Source organism: Brachycentrus maculatus, unplaced genomic scaffold (assembly GCF_059751285.1).
Source record: "Brachycentrus maculatus isolate JH-2025_06_01 unplaced genomic scaffold, ASM5975128v1 h1tg000115l, whole genome shotgun sequence".
Taxonomy (NCBI): domain Eukaryota; kingdom Metazoa; phylum Arthropoda; class Insecta; order Trichoptera; family Brachycentridae; genus Brachycentrus; species Brachycentrus maculatus.
This window is the reverse complement of record NW_028280868.1, coordinates 3,069,254-3,089,271: the sequence shown is the minus strand read 5'-3', so window position 1 is coordinate 3,089,271 and position 20,018 is coordinate 3,069,254. Positions and strand designations below refer to the sequence as shown.

The 20,018-nt window shown below is 30.3% G+C and overlaps 1 protein-coding gene across 6 annotated transcripts in view; it reads right to left on the bottom strand.

Moving 5' to 3' along the window:
- Positions 1-14,389, bottom strand: part of Pvr (PDGF- and VEGF-receptor related) — a 45,203-nt gene extending 30,814 nt beyond the window's left edge. For all 6 annotated transcript variants that reach the window (XM_088259231.1, XM_088259233.1, XM_088259232.1 and 3 more), the window contains exon 1: positions 13,969-14,389. In XM_088259231.1, the coding sequence (XP_088115357.1) occupies positions 13,969-14,038 (70 nt within the window). In that variant the 5' untranslated portion in view covers positions 14,039-14,389. The remainder of the gene's footprint in view (positions 1-13,968) is intronic.
- Between the last annotated feature and the right edge of the window lie 5,629 nt (positions 14,390-20,018).

Below are 20,018 nucleotides of genomic sequence, written 5' to 3'. Positions count from 1 at the left end.
ACATTTGCCCATCATTCTGGCAATTTGTGGATGCCATTAAAAAAACCTGTCCATCTTTCAAAAGATTCTGATTTTGATTGAAATCAATGAAGGAATCGAGCCAATTTTTGATGCCCTGGACTGAAGTAAAGAATATTATTATTTTATTATTATTTTTTTTTTTGACAAATAATATGAAAATAACTCCTGTAATTGGAGATAATCCAGATTTTGTGAACAAGTATTTGGACACACTCAAAATGTTGAAGTAAAGAATATTCCGGAAAATGCATTTTGCATCGACGACGTCAGAAGGCGTAGTCAGAAGGCGCCAAGTAATATTTACATAAGAAGTCATTCACACGAACCAGTTCTGCAACTTATTTCATTGCATGTTTTTATCTTCAATAATATTTTTTTCTCATATAAAATTTGGTATTTCTAAATGTGCGTACTTCCTTATATACATTTACGATAATAAACTGCGTGTGTGATAGTATAATAACTATTTGCTATTTAGGAAAAAGTGCATTCTTTCCGGCAGTAATTTGAGATTATGTATTTTTTTCAAATATTTGTATACAGAAAGATAAGAAAATTCGTCTGAAGATAAGGATTTTGTGTTTTGTGCGTTTAACCCTTCCTGGACTGGTATTCCAAACGGAAGTTAACACTTTAGTTCAGTGAAGATTATTTTTGCTATACTCCTATTCGGTTATACAAGGCACACTGCAATGGCAGCGCCATCTGTTAAGCGTAACAGCAACATACACGATACTCATAATTAAACACCATGAAACATAATTAATAAAATTTTAAAGCAAACACACGAAAAATAAAAAAATAAATCTCTATTAAATTCATTTTTTCTTCTGTTGTTTGTAAATTAAACTGGTAGGAATATTCTTTCACTGGGGACTATCAAATATATATATATATATATATTTTTACGTTAAAAATTTGATCAAATCAAGCAAAGATATATCGAGAATATGCCTTTTTTGTACTTAGATATAAAAATTATCTATGGATTCGATATCATTATCTATGTTTACTTATATGACGAGTGATTTATATTGTAAATTGGAAAAAATTACATATGTTATCATTTCCATAATCTAATCACAGTTTAGACAACTCAACAGAAAAAACCAACGTTCATACTTAGAGAAGCCTTTTTGTACGCATGAATCATATCGCTCACTCCTTTCAACAACGTCATATATAAAAAATCGCCAATTTTTAATTTGTTTTCAGCGTGTTTTCAGAATGTCCAGAAAATGTACTATATCCCAGCAAAATCAGCATATTTTTAACTTAATATTTACTCGCTACAGGGCAAAAAGTGTTGTTTCTGCATTTCGAAGAAAAGGTATTGTTTAATATTTTTTTAAATACTTACTTATACTAAATATTTTTCAAATGGATAAAAAAAAGGTTTTACTTAAAAAGATGTGTTGCACAGGAAAAAAATCAATAAGTGGCTTGATATTTATTTTTAATACATTTCATTTTATTTTTAAACTTTAAAAACGATCTCCTGAAAAATCAAGTATTTTTTATTTATGACGTTGTTGAAAGGAGTGAGCGATATGTTAAATCTTTTCAACGAATGTTATTTTTCTTTAAATTCTATTATCATTTTATTTATTTGCAAACTCGGAAAAATAACAAAAGATTTTTATTAAAAAAATATATAATGAGTCGTTAAATGCTATGAAAGGACTAAAAAGGATGTATAAAGTATCACTTACACCATCTATGGACAGGTCGGTAATACTAAATTCCCTGGCTAAATATTTTATTTATTTATGCTCAATTACCAATTAAATATTGCCTTATTGAGGTACAACCCAGAATTTGTGAACAAGGATTTTGATACACTTAAAAAATGGAGAATATTTTTTTAGTATGAAGAGTGTAGTGTGATATTAGAAGAGTATTTAAAGAAAGTCTAACATAAATTGTATTATTGAATAAAAAAAAGAAATCAAATGCCCAGTAATATAAAGAATAATTGAAGGCATGGAAAAATATTAATTAAAAATGACCAATGTTTATTATAGTCTATTGTGACCGAGTTTTGACGCATTCCGCATCATCTTGCGATCGTATGACACGGAATGCATCGAAACACGTGACACCGTAGATTTTGGAAAATAGTAGTATTTACCGAGTAAAATTTGAATTAAAAATGGATAGATAAAACTACAAATTCACTTCCGAATCAATTAAAATTGCAATAACGTTTTTGAAATGTCTCTCAAGTCTAAACATAAAGTGGCAGAGTCCTTAAAAAATATAAATATTTTTAAAGTAAATTAAATAAAAGAGTTTTTATATTTTTGAGGTTAATATATCATGGGGAGACCTAAACAAATTAATTAAGAGATTTTTTTACGCTTGCTTCTTGGTGCACTTCAACAGTTCGAGATAACTCGACTTTCTAGATAGAAATGCATACTAGAGCACCCGTATAAATCAGGTTATTAGAAAGTAAAAAATAATGTTGAGTGGTCGTATACCGTATATCTATATTGTACAATCATTTCACAGAAAACCATAACCCAGCGCGAATTCCATTCTCATATCGTTAGTCTGTGTAACTATAATATTTAGTAGTATAGGTATACCGCATATTACTATATATATGAATATATATATATATATATATATATATATATATATATATATATATATATATATATATATATATATATATATATATATATATATATATATATATATATATATATATATATATATATATATATATATATATATATATATATATATATATATATATATATATATATATATATATATATATATATAAATATATATTTATATATATAAATATATATATATAATTTAATATAAATTATATATATAAATATATAAATATATATATATATATATATATATATATATATATATATATATATATATATATATATATATATATATATATATATATATATACAGTATCTACTCAATGAATTAGGGCCACCCATTATTTTTTTGAATACTCTGAAATCTTTTGGATTATTATATTTATTTTACATAAATACTTTAAGTTTTCTATTGACATCTAATATCATGTATATTACCTTCAATAATATGTAAAATATACCTGGATTATTTAAGCCTTTGCAAAATTTCAAACCCTTTTTCTGAGAAAGGTCCCTAATTAGCACAGGTAGACAGATAGTTGAAAGTTCAAAAAATAGTCCTATCTCATTTATTAGTGAAGTTTCTTGAGTTCTGGCTGTTGTTTTGTTCAGAGAGGTTATATAGTTATCGTGTCTTGTGAAAAAAACTTAATTTTTAATTTTAGTTCATATAGTATAATTTTTTTTTGTAAACACAAGTATTTTTTTTGAAAAGGACAAAATGGGAAAAAGTAGAGACATTTCTGAGAAAAAAAAGTCTAGTGTTATAGTGCTACTGAAATTAGGAATACTATCTAATAGAGAAATTTCAAAAAAAGAAAACGTTTCTCGTCAAACAGTGGACAGAATTTCAAAATCAATAAAAAATCAGTCACCCGCCACCAGCAATCGGCGAAAGAACTGTCGTAGGATTAGAAAAACAACACCGAGGACTGATCGAAAAATCGTTCAAAGTGCCTTAGAAAACCGTAGTGCATCAGCAAAACATTAAAAACAAAATTGGAAGAAGAGGGTATAAATATATCGGTATCAACACTGAGGCGACGTCTTTACGAAGTAAATCTGAAATGCAGGCGCCCTGTAAAAGTACCAAAATTGACACCACGAATGAAAGCGGATCGATTAAAATGGGCCAGGCTACATCGAAATTACTCGGTAGATGATTGGAAAAAGGTATTTATTTAAATTTAATTTTCAACATATCATTTTAGTAAATAAACTTATATATTTGAATTAAACTTAAATTTTCATTATTTTTCAGGTCATCTTTAATGATGAGTGCCGGTTAGAAGCCGTGACAGAGAGCCGTCGATTCGTCAGGAGAACACCAATGGAACGTTACAATGAGGCCTGTGTGGTAAAAGTTATCAAACACCCCCCTGCAACAATGATATGGTCATGTATTATTAACAATTTACCTGGGCCGTTGTTTTTCGTGGAAGGAACAATGAACCAAAATTCCTATAAGCAGGTCCTCGAACGAATTTTATTGCCCTTCTACCATACACTCGACCCAACAGAAGGTCCATACACCTTCATGCAGGATGGGGCACCTTGCCACCGGGCTAAATCAATAATAAAATCTTTGTCTAACAAAAATCTGCCTTTGCTCCCCTGGCCTGGAAATTCTCCGGACCTTAATCCTATAGAAAACGTATGGAGCATGTTAAAAATAAGGTATACTCATTTCCAAATCCGACAGTAGACTGTGTAAAAAAAAATATTCAAAAAATTTGGTCAGAAGACGAAGAAATAAAAAACATGATAAAACAGTGCATTTTAAGTATGCCAAAAAGAATTGAGGCAGTTATTTCTGCCAAAGGTGGAAATACTAAATACTAACTATATTTATATGAAAATATATGCATAATTTAAGCGTAATAAAGTGTTCATGTGTAAATAAAATTCAATGTTGTTTTATTCAAGGTTTTCTCTGAGTTATTCCTGTTTGAATTGAGAAATTGCGCGAAATTCTGCGTGGCCCTAATTCATTGAGTAGATACTGTATATATATATATATATATATATATATATATATATATATATATATATATATAAAAACATATATATATACACGTATGTAGTTGTCAATCTTGGGTAGAATAGGGAATGTTACACGAGTAAAAGGTGATTAATGAAAACAGTCCTGTAAGCCCTGTGAATTTCCAGACTTCTATATTTTTATAAAAAATGAAATAGATAATCTTAAGTGGAGTGAATCCAGAAATTATGAACAAAAATTTAGACACACTCAAAGTATGGAGAAAATTATTATATAATGATCAATTCGTAACCTCGTATCGCTTTTCTTCGCTTTATTTTTGAAGTACGTAGATAATGCTGCATTAGTACAGTGCAATTTCCTTTCCACAGTTAACCATATAAGTGCAAATTATGATACATCTTTATATATAATTTTTTTTACCTATCATTTCATTGGACATGCTTTTTCAACATTTTAAATGTGTCCAAATACTTGTTCACAAAATCTGAATTATCTCCAATTACAGGAGTTATTTCATATAATTTTTTGACATCATCAAAAATGAAGAAGAATATGGAAGTCTGGGCATTTACGGGGCTGACAACCGTCATAGGCTGGTTTAAGTGATCACTTTACACACGTGTAACATTCACCAATTCTACCCATTATTGACAACCACACTACTCAAATTCTTAAAAGTTCTATAAATATGAACCCATTTTGAAACATTGTTCTTGAATCACTAGACCTTCACTAGGGACATGTATTGGTGAGATATGCTTTCATTTGTAAAACATTTAAAACATGAACAAAAAAATCATAGCCTTTGCGTGGGTGAACAATATAAACAATAAATAATATAATATGAAGGTATTATAATTGCAATAAAGAATTATAATCAATTTTAAACGAAAAAATGGGTAGAAAAACAAGAAATATAATAGTACTATCAAAAGTGCAGCAGATATTCAATCCATCGTTACTACGATGCACCTACAAAACGAGACGATTTGATTTTCCAAACAGGTTTGTTTGGCATTCTCTTTCGTCTGGCGCATGTAATATATTATGACCATATAAATACATTGTTGAATGTTCGCTTCTTTAGAAGCAAGCTACTAGGCCGTCAAGGATCCAGCTAACATCGAATGATGTGTGATAAAGCTGACCACAACGTGTTGAAATGAGCGCGACCTCGAGGTTTTTTGCCACTTTTTTTTCCATACTCAAACACAATTAACTACGTATATCTGCTCATGTTTGTCTTTGATATACAAATAAGGTACCTACTTAAACTAAGTCATTTTATGACACTGTGATACAGCTACAGCAGCTTTGGTGGATTACAGTGGATAGATAACGAAATAGCTACTTTTATTTATTGTTTCGGCATTAACTTTGTGGTAAGACATGTTACAATGATTAAAGAAAACACTCGTTTTATACCACTTGAGTTTTAAAAGACTACATGTTTCAGAAGTTAAACTTCCATCATTCAGGTCTTCTGAAACATGTAGTGAAACATTCTGAAACATGTAGTCTTTAATAAAACTCAAGTGGTATAAAACAAGTGTTTTCTTTAATCATTGCAAATAGCTACTTATTTTTACATTTTGCCATCTCAATATAGACGAATAAGAATAGGTAAGTCTGGCTATTCAATGGGTTTACGATTATTCATAGGCTGGTTTAAGCGATCACTTTAGACACTGTAGACATTGTAGTTGGTTTATATCACTTTTATTATAATAAACCAACTATAATAGTTTCGGCAACAACCTGTTTGGCCCTCTTCAAGGTTTGTTTTATAACCAAACTCTGAAGAGGGCAACAGGTCGTTGCCGAAACTAGTTGGTTTATCATAATAAATTTAAGTGGATCGAAAAACAACGTTATTTTATTTCTCTAAATAATATATTATAATGATCCACAAAGTTATTACTTTAAATTTATAATACAGGTATATTTATAGTTTATTGTATTTTTTGAAGTGCGCAGTATTAAAGAACAAAATAAAATAAAAACGTTTTAGAGTGGGTCGATCGGTGTCACCTTGTATGTCTTCATTGTACGTATTACATTTGGTCCTGGGATGTCTGGAGCTCGTAATGTCAGGTCTGACGTAATAAGTTATTTGTAGCGAAACGGTTCGTTTACATACATTAAAGGAAACTGCTTCATTAACAATTAACATTACAGCTATATACTCTTGTGACATATCGCTCACTCCTTTCAAGAACGTCATAAATAAAAAATCGTCAATTTTCAGTTGTGCATGTTTTCGAAATGCCCAGAAAATGTACTATATCCCGGCAAAAGAGGCATATTTTAAACATAATATTTACCCGCTACAGGCCAGAAAGTGTTGTTTATGCATTTTGAAGAAAAGGTATTGTTTAATTATATTTTTGAATACACTAAATATTTTTCAAATGGAGAAAAAACCTTCAGGTTTTACCTAAAAAGATCTGTTGCACAGTAAAAAGTTCAGTAAGTGGTTTGATATTTATTTTTAAAACATTGTATTGTATTTTTAAACTTTAAAATCGCTCTCCTGAAAAATCAAGTTTTTTGATTTATGACGTTCTTGAAAGGAGTGAGCGATATGAGTACAATTAAGGCGGACATGCTTCCGTTGGGAAATAGACGCAGGACACTCCGCCATTTTTTTTGCTAGTAAACAAGCGACATATTTTTTATTTAAGTTTTATTTTGTAAATACCACTATTTTTTAAAATCTATTGTGCCACGAGTTTCAGTCAGACGCTATATAGTATATAACCAGGAGGTAAAAGTAATATTTATCATTGTATTTTAACAAACCCAACGAATCAATGACAAAATCATAAACTTTAAACAAAATCATGAAATTTATAAACATGCATTTTTTTCTCGACAACTCTAATATATCGCTCACTCCTTTCAAGAACGTCATAAATCAAAAAACTAGATTTTTCAGGAGAACGTTTTTAAAGTTTAAAAATATAATACAATGTATTAAAAATAAATATCAAGCCACTAATTGAACTTTTACTGTGCAACAGATCTTTTTAGGTAAAACCTGAAGGTTTCTTTCTCCATTTGAAAAATACTTAGTATATTTAAAAAAAAAAAAACTATACATTTTCTTCAAAATGCAAAAACTACACTTTCTGCCCTGTAGCGGGTAAATATTGAGTTAAAAATATGCTTCTTTTGCTGGGATATAGTACATTTTCTGGACATTCCGAAAACATGCACAACTGAAAATTGTTGATTTTTGATTTATGACGTTCTCGAAAGGAGTGAGCGATATCGAAACACGGACACATACTCATATATTTTAGCTATCACAAACCATAAATATCATTATAAATAATTGAAGCAACAATCAATGACAGTGTAAATATTGCAGAAAATATTTTTTATGCAAATTTTTGTTGCTTTATTTCTTTTGAGAAATAAAACAACACAAAATTTGCATCTTCTCTCTCTCTCCCTGTCTCTCATACAACATATATCTTTCTTATTCTTCACTTTTAAGAAGTTTCAGTTCTATGACGTGTATGGTGCTGCACGTGCATTTTTTTTATATGAAATCATTCACAATCCTATACCTATAAAATTATTTATGATCATATTATGACATTATGCATTTTTTATTACATCAGGTAAAGCCATATGACACACCTTAACCAACGTTCTGAGATAGTTTTATTTTATTTATTAAATATATATAACTTAAAATTAATATAATAATAACTTGAATTCATTGTGTTCAATTCGTACCTAACCTCGTATCGCTTTTCTTCGTTTTTATTGAAGTAGATAACGCTGCATCAATACAGTGCATCTAATGACGCATTATTATTTATAAAATTTTGTTTACTCCTAACTCATCATTGTATGGTATATGCATTCATATGTAAGTATTTAAAGCATAAATAAAAAATCCCACATAGGCATAGCCTGTACGTGGTGTACGATATAAATAGTAAATAATTTGATATGAAACTAATTACATATTTTTTTATTTAGTTGGTAAATACCATGGTTTTATTTTATTTATTAAATATATATAACTTAAAATTAATATTAAACTTGAATTCCTGAAATCTGACTGACCACAATGGTCGAATTTCGTTAAACCCGATTGTTTATCCGATGTTAAATTAGGTTATGAATAAGTATGTATAAAAAATATTAAGTTTGGTATGTTAAGGCCCAGTATACGATAAATCGTAACTAAATTTGATTTAATTCCAGGTACCGTTCAAGGTAATCGATTTTTTCTGCTTAAAACACCGTTTTTGTATTAAAAAAATAAGTTTTTCTTCGAAATAAATATAAAGATTTGAAAAAAGAAAATAATTATTTAAAGGTAAAGGAAAATAGTTATTTAAAGGTAAAATGATAACAATATGTTTCCAATAATAATATAATAATATAATAATAATAAAACCCTTATCCGCACCCCAATGGTGCATAGGGCACTGCTTCATATGAAATCAGTGTTATCTTGATCGTTTACACACGAAGGAAAGGTGATCAGCCCTCCGCTTCAGGTACCAGTCCAGGGTAATATTGAATAAATATTACAGTGAAAAAATCACTAATATTTATTGACCCTCCTGGAAACGAACCCGGAACCTCCAGAACGGTAGCCGAGCGTGCTGACCATTACACTACAGAGGCGGACATGTATGTTTCCAATATACATTCTAAAAAAAATGCATGGAGACATGTCTGGCTTCTAGTGCGGCCGGTCGCGTTCTGAATTTGTACGTATATATATTTGAGATCTCAGCCTTAAGTTATCATTTTATCAAAACATAAATATGGAATAGAGAGAAAAAAATAAGAGTAATGTATCTATATGAGTATATTCATACATTGTATTTATTATTTATAGGGAAAAGACGATAAATGACATAATTTTTTAAAATGGGAATTATTGATTCCTTGACGTAACACACACACACACACACACACACACACACACACACACACACACACACACAGCAGTGTTATCTATATCGTTAACATGTCGCTCACTCCTTTCAAGAACGTCATAAATCGAAAATTGTAAATTTTCAGTTGTGCGTGTTTTTGGAATGTCCAGAAAATGTACTATATCCCAGCAAAAGCGGCATATTTTTGACTTAATATTTAACTGTTACAGGGCAGAAAGTGTTGTTTTTGCATTTTGAAGAAAAGGCATTGTTTAATTATTTTTTTCAAAAAATTAAATATTTTTCATATGGAGAAAAAAACTTCAGATTTTACCTAAAAAGATCTGTTGCACAGTAAAAAGTTCAGTAAGTGGCTTGATATTTATTTTTAATACATTGTATTATATTCTTAAACTTCAAAAACGTTCTCCTGAAAAATCAAGTATTTTGATTTATGACGTTCTTGAAAGGAGTGAGCGATGTGAAGGAAATGTGATCATCCCTCCGCTCCAGGTACAGTGAACCCAAGACCTCCAGTACGGTAGCTTAGAGTGCTAACCATTACAATACGGAGGCGGATAAACATATATGTAGAGTGTAAATAAATAATAATAATATTTATGTTGAAAAAACTTTGCTTATAATGTTGACCTCATGCCAATACAGCACGATGACCACTGCACTACGGAATTGACCGACATCACCACCGAAAAGGGAGTAAGTAAGCTGCGGTTCCTTATCGGGAACGCTTCTTGTACGCAACGTAAACATGTTTGTCAGTTTTCGAGAAATATGTGTAATATTTGCGGGTTTGATTATTCCATATAAAAATACTTTTGATTTTATTTAATCGCAAATTTATGCGCGACTTATCCTTAACACTCACTTTATCAGATCGAATGATATTGATAGCACACCTTAAAACCGTTCATTTAACCATCACGCTCTTTTATTCTTATTTTTTATTATTTGAGAATTTAACAGAATAGTTACATCAGGACAATCACATATTCTAAAATGACAGAAAAGGTACTTGTACTCTCCCAATTAGAAAATTACACATTATAAATTTGTAAAAATACCTGAAAGAAGGACGAAAGGGAGGCAAAAGGGAAATGGGAAAAATCAAAGCTCAAGTCAAAGAGATTGTACGAAACAAGGGATACACCACAATATCAATGTCGACTTAAAATGAATCGAAGCGTCACGACGCACTTTAAAGGAATCGAAATGAACAGTTGATAAGTTAACTACGTAGGGTTGTTAATTTTAACTTAGCGTCGTTTGTAATGACTTTTTAATAACAATTTTTTTTTCATACAAAGAGATCTCTACTGTTTCAAAATTCATCCATTTAGACTGTCATAATTTTCAAAGGGCGAAGGAATGATGATCAAAATACTGTATTTTGAATTTATTGGAATTAGTTAATTTTTTTGTGTGTGGCAAGAGGAGTGAAATACAAGTTATTGCATTTATGTTTTAATTTTAAATCAAACACAGATTTTTTGAGTCTACTAAGTTGTATTTTATTAACAAAAACACATAAAAAATTATATTGTGACAGTTGTTTCGCCTTGTTAGGGCATTATCAAACGAATGTCCTAACAACGAATGCCCTAACAAGGCGAAACAATTGTCACAATATAACTTTTTATGTGTTTTTGTTAATAAAATACAACTTAGTAGACTCAAAAAATCTGTGTTTGATTTAAAATTAATACATAAATTAAAATGGAGTTCTACAAATTAAACGCCAAATCAAAAAACAAGTTATTGCACCCAACAAAAAAGGTAAAATAGAGGGTTTACGAGGTGTGGGCAGAAGACAGATCTTGGCTCCGGAATATACGAGGTTGGACAGGATCGTCAACGCGCTGTTTAGAGCTGCCCAAGACAAGGACAATTACTCTCGAGTGATAGTCGACGTCAGAGGGACCTGATATCGCTCACTCCTTTCAAGAACGTCATAAATCAAAATACTTGATTTTTCAGGAGAACGTTTTTAAAGTTTATAAATATAATACAATGTATTAAAAATAAATATCAAGCAACTTATTGAACTTTTTACTGTGCAACAGATCTTATTACGTAAAACCTGAAGGTTTTTTCTCCATTTGAAAAATATTTTAAATATGAAATATAATATATATTTATACCTTTTCTTCAAAATGCAAAAACAACACTTTCTGCCCTGCAGCGGGTAAATATTAAGTTAAAAATATGCCGCTTTTGCTGGGATATAGTACATTTTCTGGGCATTCCGAAAACATACACAACTGAAAATTGGCGATTTTTGATTTATGACGTTCTTGAAAGGAGTGAGCGATATGACAGCCACAGAAGAAAAGGAAGCTCATTTTATTTTAAATTTGCAAATAGTTGAACCCGGCCACGCGTTGCTATGGCTTAGTCTGGTTAAATTAAAACCAAATAATAAAGAGAACACACATTTATATTATGTTTGATTTTGTGATAAGTGATAGCAGCCGCCAAGAAGCACGATGGTGCCTTCAGTAATGCTTAATATTGTTATTACGTTTAACAGATGGCGCTACCAATCAGGTCAAAATTTCAAAAGCGATCGCTTATTTTAGACGATTTTAGATTTTGAACAAACGCATATAAATTAAGCTAGATTCGGTATACGCCCACTTTTTAAAGGAAGGTCTTTTTGTATGGTTTTTGTGATCAAATTTAAGAAAGAAAAATAAAACACTGCCAGCGATGATGGCAAGTACATATTGAATTTTTTTGTAATTCTCGGCACAATACGACGCGCGACGTCTCCAAATGATAAGTTGATCAATTAGCATCAAAATCATCATCGTAAATATTTCATAATAGTTAATAAGTGAATATCATTTTGTATTTTAACTTGAATCAGCTTAGGCGCACTTCCAAATTGATTCATAGCATAACATTTTTGTGCATAGTATGAAGAGCTAAGTCAGAAAAATATTTCGATTGCAATATAATATTGTAATTCGCTAACGAGGAATATTTTTATTTTATTATTTGTATATCAGACTGTATTCGCCCTATTGATTATATAATATAACTAACTAACCATCACGCCGCTTCTCGCCTCAGGAGTAGGCAAAGAGAGTAGAACGCCACACCAATCTGTCTTTGCACACAATTTTCGCCTTTTCCACGTTCATACATCTTCTCATACATACATACACGCCGATTATTCCGACTCCTGACGTGATCACTTTCAGGTATTTGAAATACCTGATCATGCCAAGTTTTCCTCGGTCTTCGATTACCAGCTACATTCGCAATATATATAAAGGTGTCTCAGTTTGAGACGAATCATCGAAAGAAGATGGAAGTCTGAGCATTTCAAGGCTAATAAGACTTGAAAATGGTAGTATTATTATTTTTCAATATAAATGTTATAAGAATTCAAATATCCCATTGAAAAAAAATATAACAAATGAACGTTATTATCAACCGCGCTGAGTCATAATTTCCTAATCCGACCTATGTACCGTACTTTTCAACAAACAAAAACATTTCGTGACGCCATAAGACGTCATTACCTTTACCTGCATTTTGACAGATGTCACAAATATTCAACGTGTGATTGTTACTTCAGTCTGTTATCTGAAGATAAAATCAAGAATATAATTCTCCACAATGTTCATGAGGTATAGAATTATAAAAAAATGTACGTTTATTATTATTTTTTGCTTAGCACGAATTACATAGCTTATTTACTAAATACATAAGCAAAAATGGGCCTTGCGTCCGTGTATTGAAACACTGTAGTCTACATATATTTTTAAAATATTATATGTTACAATATGTACCGCAAAAAAATTGTTCCGTATTAATATTTTTAAAAAATGTTTAATATGTCACTGACAAAAAAAGAAGAAAAAAAGTGCCTCTCCAAGCACAAGAGCTCAGTGTCTTTTTTGGAGAGGCTCAGCGCAAATGAAATTATAAGATTGAATTAAGTAGAAATGCATAGAAATAGTATTAAATTATATTAAATATGTAACTTTATGAAATAATAATAATTAAAAAAAAAATTACATGTAATGTCGACCAAACCTCGAGATCGGAGTTCGCGTAGTAAATACGACAGAATGGTTAGGGATATATTAGCTAGGTACTCTTATTTCCATGATAGAATCTACAAAAAATGACTTAAGCCGTTCTTGCTATACACTAATGTAATATTATTAGCCTAATAGTGCAACAAACACCAATGAACAGTGCCGGAGACAAGCCTTGTTATAACAAGTGGTTGCTATTAGTTGTATTGTTCCAATTAAACGCACTCACACCATGATGCCTGAATATGTTTATCGTCAGCAAAGGTTTCATTATGATCTATGGATGCTATTAGAGGCAATTATCGATGACAAAACAGTATGGACTGCCTCACCTGCCGATGTGGTGACTGCGCCCAGAACGAGAAACAAGAATATGTCGAAATAAGACGATTTCCCGCCCATTTTCTTGCAGGATCTTCACGATTTTTCTTGACGATCTTATCTAATGAGATTCGCAAACAAAATCTCAAAGTTTGATCGCATTCAAAAGATAATGCAATCTAAATCCGGCATTTTCATCGTAGACTACGAATTCTCACTTTAAAATCACTAAAAAATGGTTTGAAACTTTTATATATATAGTTTTTTTGCTACTATTTGTTTGTTTTCACTTATTGGCACCAGTTAACGAGTTGTTTTATTTATCACTTGGCACTTATAACTTGATTTCACAGCAATTTTGGGGGGCGTTCCGCAATATCAGACCAGATGGAGCGTCACGGCCGAGTCGCTTCAACTCTCTCGGGCGACTGAGCGGAGAAACATCACATCGCTATCGCCGTATCGCTCCATGGAATGTCAACATTTTTTACTTTTTTTACGATGAGATATTTTTACTCGATTATTTTAAAAGCCAAAATACATTGGACTCCACTTGAAGACCATTACAAGTTAGTATGTCTTGTTTTGCATTTTTCATCGATTGTATAATCTACCATTAGTAATCCAATAAGAGAATATACTTAAGTACAAATGAACGGCATTGATAAAACTGAGTCCAATACACAAAATACATTAGACTTCAGTTAAAGATCATTGCAAGTTAAAAAATGAGTTGTGTTTAGTAATTTGAAGTGATAAGACCACCTATCAGTTGTATCCCATACGAGAATATACTTAAATATATATAAAATCCATTGATAAAAATAAAGTCCAATACATAAAATATATTGGACTCTAGTTTAAGACCATTTAAGTAAAAACATAAAATGTGTGCATGTGTGTGTATTTGTATAAATATTTTAGAACCACTGCCTTCTATATCCTAAAAATATTTTGTTAAATGAAAAACTTTCAGAGATATGATAATAATTGATTATAGGCAGATAATACACATGTATTAAAATTGTAAAGTCGTAAAGGTTGACGGTATTAATTTTCTAAGAACCTATCAAAAAAAATCAATATTTTCTTTGTAATTTGTACGAAAAGCCGTCTCTTTAGCGAAATTAACTTTTCATATTTCAATATAAATTTGCTACCTACCTGTGGCTATTTTTACCTATCCATATAAAATTAAATTTGTAAAAAATATAGATGTAAAGTATATGTGAAAAGATGAGTAAACTACAAAGTGTAGATAACTTTTGACATTACTTGTTTAAAAAACAAACATTCAACAATTTTGTTTTTGGTACTAACTCGCTGACAACATATCCAAAACTGGCTTCAAAATGCAAATCTATTTGGAAATTATGGTCCTGAAATAAAGTATTTGTTCTTCACAAAAACCTGAAATAAAGTATTTGTTACCCTATGAAATCAATGCTTAGAACATGGATTCCATACGGAAGTTACATAAAAAAATTAAAACGTCCACTTTTTTAGGAAATCCCAAAATTCAACTAATGCTAATTTTGTGCTATTATAAAACTTGATTCGATCGAAATTTTCCTTAGTAAAATGTTTTTATTTCAAATCATTTATCATGTATTCAACCTGTGGGGTAAACCTGTGTAGCCCGGTAAATACCCAGACTTCCATATTCTTCTTCATCTGCGTTGAGATATCAAAAATGTAAAAATAACTTCTTAGTGGAAAAATCTTGATACAGCGAATGTTATTTATTACCTTTAATTTTCACTCATGAATTACAAGAAATTATAGTTACTTTGAACATAAAGAGTAAATCCACTCACGAGTAGGTATAGGCTATAAAACAATAAATTGAAAGACTAAGAAAGGATACGATAAGCCGTAGCTAGATTTCAGAGTCACTTGGATGTTAGGGAATTAAAAAAAATAATTTATTTATTCGGCAGTCACTTTGAGGTAAAATGTATCCATTTTTAATTAATGTTTTACTTATAGAACAATAACTTATTTATAGAACAATTTTATATTTTATATTTTAGTTATTATACAGACCTGAATGATGGAAGTTTAACTTCTGAAACATGTAGTCTATAATAAAACTCAAGTGGTAAAAAACGATGTGTTTTCTTTAATCAATGTTTTACTAAGTGAATACCACTATTTCTTAAATAATATATAAGACAATAGTAGCATATATAAATTAAACTGCGACTGTGGAAGTTCGTTAATTGGTATGACTTCCAGAAAATTCAAAACAAGAATCAGGGAACATGAATTATGTTTGAAAAATAATAATGATTCGCTAACCATTTATGTAATATATATTTAGATCGCAAATTTAACCACAATAACGTAGAAATCCTAAAAATAATTAATACGAAAAGCCATAAACTACAACATTTTGAAAAAATAGAAATTCATAAAAATATAAATAACAAGAAACCCAAAATTCAATTCATTTCAATTCAATTTATTCAATAAAAAAATAATATATACATAACAAACAATATTCAAGGCGTATATATTAAAGGAAAAGTAAGCAAGAAGACTTAAAGGTGTAGAAGAATCCCGCTTCGGAAAACTCCTTCGGACACATGGAACAGATCAATATCCAATGTGATATTGATAAAATTAACAATATGACAATGACTAAAGCCTCCCCCCTTTTGTCTTTGTTCCCACTATAAAATAAAAAAAATAAAAAAAACAATTAAAAAAGTAAATAAATTAGAAACAGCTCCTACCCCCTCTTCAACCTTTAATGTCCCAAGGACCCAACCCTAAAATTTAGAATTAGCTTCATACCATATACGTTATTTGAAAATGATGCGGAATGCATCAAACCATACGTGTCACAGTAGATTTTAAGAAATAATGGTATTTACTACGAAAAACATTGATTAAAAATTTTTAAAAATCCTTGAGACAAAATGTGCAAGCCTTGAGGCGTAAGTCACAATAATACTCGAATAAGCGTCAGGTTGTCACTTTACCTCCGATTTTTTTAAAGAATAGGTATTATTTTTTAGAATATATGGATATTGAAAAATATTTTTATAACCTTTTTAACTCCTTACCTTTTTGTAACTCTTTATCTTTTCAAAACCATGTATTTATTTCGAAGAAAAACTTATTTTTTCAATACAAAAACGGTGTTTCAAGAAATAAATTAATTACGTCAAATGTTGCCTGGGTAACATTTGACTTCGAATCTCTTAGTCTCTTAGTCTCTCCGATCTATAACCGGAAACACATTGCGAGACCGCAAAAGAAATACTAATATCCGGAGTGTAAGAAGACAGACGTCCACGTATCGCCCTTCAAAGAAACCCTGAAGGAATCAAACCCCCAGGCAGACCTACGAAAAGGTGGAGAAATAGCTGGCAGTCAACATCCCAAGAGCGTCAGACGGCGGCACATACAGATCCTGAGGATCTATAAAAAGAAGAAGAATTAGAATTAAGTTGCGATTTACGAATGTTGGTCCTTAAAGTTCCTATGGCATGTACATTATATAACATTTAAAGCGAATAAATATGACGAAATTTAGCGAGCTTCGTAGGTGGCCAGTAAATATACTGTTTACCCTACATTTCTCTTGTTTGTTTGAACAGTACACATACTGTTTACTACTTCGCTACTTCTTTAATCCTTATCACTTATCACGTACCTCCTCACATCTTTTCCAAAGCCAACAAAGAATGTTTCGATGCGTCATACCCAAAAGATGACGTCACCGTTGCGCAATGAGCTACTTTAAATGACTCACTTTCTTTAATACCTTACCAGTTCTTGTAAACTGCAATGTAAGAAAATATATGACGTCACTTTATGCCAATAAATTCGATTATCATGGAAATAAAAAAAGATGACAAAATGACAACAGATTTTTTAAATGTTTTAATATACCGCCACGTCCAACTAATAATGTTGGATGTACAAAATCATTAAGTCACGTGAAACAATTTTTTTATCACAAAAAATACAACAACAACAAAAAACTGAATCAATCAGTTCAATATATTATATAATACACCTTTTATAGCCATTATGGGTTTTGGCACTAAATTTTAATGTTTTCATCGGATAAAAAAATGGAATGGTATACGTTGTATCTTTTCTCTTAAATTTAAGAGTCGAAGGTTTTTAGGCGTTGGGTGTTGAAGGTTATTAGTCCTGGAGTGTTGAAGGTTATGTTAGTTGTTGAGTTTTAAAAGTTATTAGTTGTTGTTGAGTATTGAAGGTTATTAGTTGTTGAGTATGTTGAATGTTTAAGGTTTTTGTATTAATGTTTAAGGTTGAAGGTTATTAGATCTTTAGTATTTATTAAAAGGTTATAAGTTAGTAGTCGTTGTTGAGTATTGAAGTTGTTGAGTATTGACTGGCTATTAATCACTGAGTGTTGAAGGTTATTAGTTGTTGAGTATTGAAGATTATTATTTGTTAATCGTTAAAAGTTTATAGTTATTGTGTGTTAAAGATTATTTATTAGTGGTTGTGTATTGAAGATTATTAGTTGTTGATTGTTGAAGATTTTTAGTTGAAGATTTTTATAAGTTGTTAAGTATTGAAGGTTATTAGTTGTTGATTGTTGAAGGTGAAGTGGTTGAGTGTTGAAGAATATTATAGTCGACACAAAATACTTTCTCCTGGTTATATCATTACCTTAAAACAATTAATTCTTGACAAAACGTTTCTTGATAGTAATGATACGACAATATCTCGTTGATAATTGTGCGAATGCGTAGTATCTATGTACGTGTATTGCAACACCTCTGAGAACTGGATTTTGAATTAATGAGCTACGAGATATTGTTAAGAAAACGATGTTTGCATAAATAAACATGCAGAATACGTATTTAAGAAATTTGAGGAAAATCTGTCTAAAAATACCATTGATGTCTTTAAATTTAAAATATTGCCAAAATAAGGAAAATAAAGACTGAAATATACTTAAAATTGAGGTGAAAAAATACGATAAGAATAAAGATTTATGACACTATGTTTTTCCTCTCAAATTTTTGCTGATACTCTGGAAAATATCAACGAGTAAATCGTTTATTTTTCGAGTTTAGTTTTTATCGTTTTACATTAAAATTGTGATTGAATTCACGATCTTAATAGTAAAATCGTTATCTGTTTAATTGGAAAATTTTCACCCAAAGAATTCTTGAAACAGCCTAGTAATTGATTGATTATGAAGATTAAGATTTACTGAATTAGTGCGATGTTTGATTCATCAATTGATGTATTGATTTGCCGCTTTACGATTTGCAGAGAGAGGTCATTGATATTTTCCATGAGTAAGTAGCCCGGTGTATGAATGAAATTTTTGATGGTCATTTCCTTACTACTGTACTCTTTTCACCAATATAGTTTTGAAATTATTATTGCTGAATTATCCTCATACATCATTGTATATCCACACACAGGCTACGTTTGTGGTTATGCTTATTTTAAATAAATAAATGCAACAACACGTTGAGTGTGTCATAATACTTGTTTAAAATCTGGATCACCTCCACTTTGAAGTTATTTTTTACATTTTTGACATCTCAACAATTTACAGGGATTAAGACCTGCCGTAGGATTGTTTAGGTGATCACTAGGCACGCGTACTGTGTCGCGAGATTGATTCATATATCTAGGGGTTCAAAAATTTAGTATTGTGGTAGTCAATCATGACTAGAATTGGTGAATGTTACATATCGCTCACTCCTTTCAAGAACGTCATTAATAAAAAATCGTCAATTTTTAGTTGTGCATGTTTTTGGAATGCCCAGAAAATGTACTATATCCCAGCAAAAGAGGCATATTTTCAACTTAATATTTACCCTCTAGAGGGCAGAAAGTGTATTTTTTGCATTTTGAAGAAAAGGTATTATTTAACTATTTTTTTAAATGAACTGAATATTTTTCAAATGGAGAAAAAACCTTCAGGTTTTACCTAAAAAGATCTGTTGCGTAGTAAAAAGTTCAGTAATTGGCTTTATATTTATTTTTATTACATTGTATTTTATTTTATATGTTTAAGTTTTTTGGTTTATGACGTTCTTGAAAGGAGTGA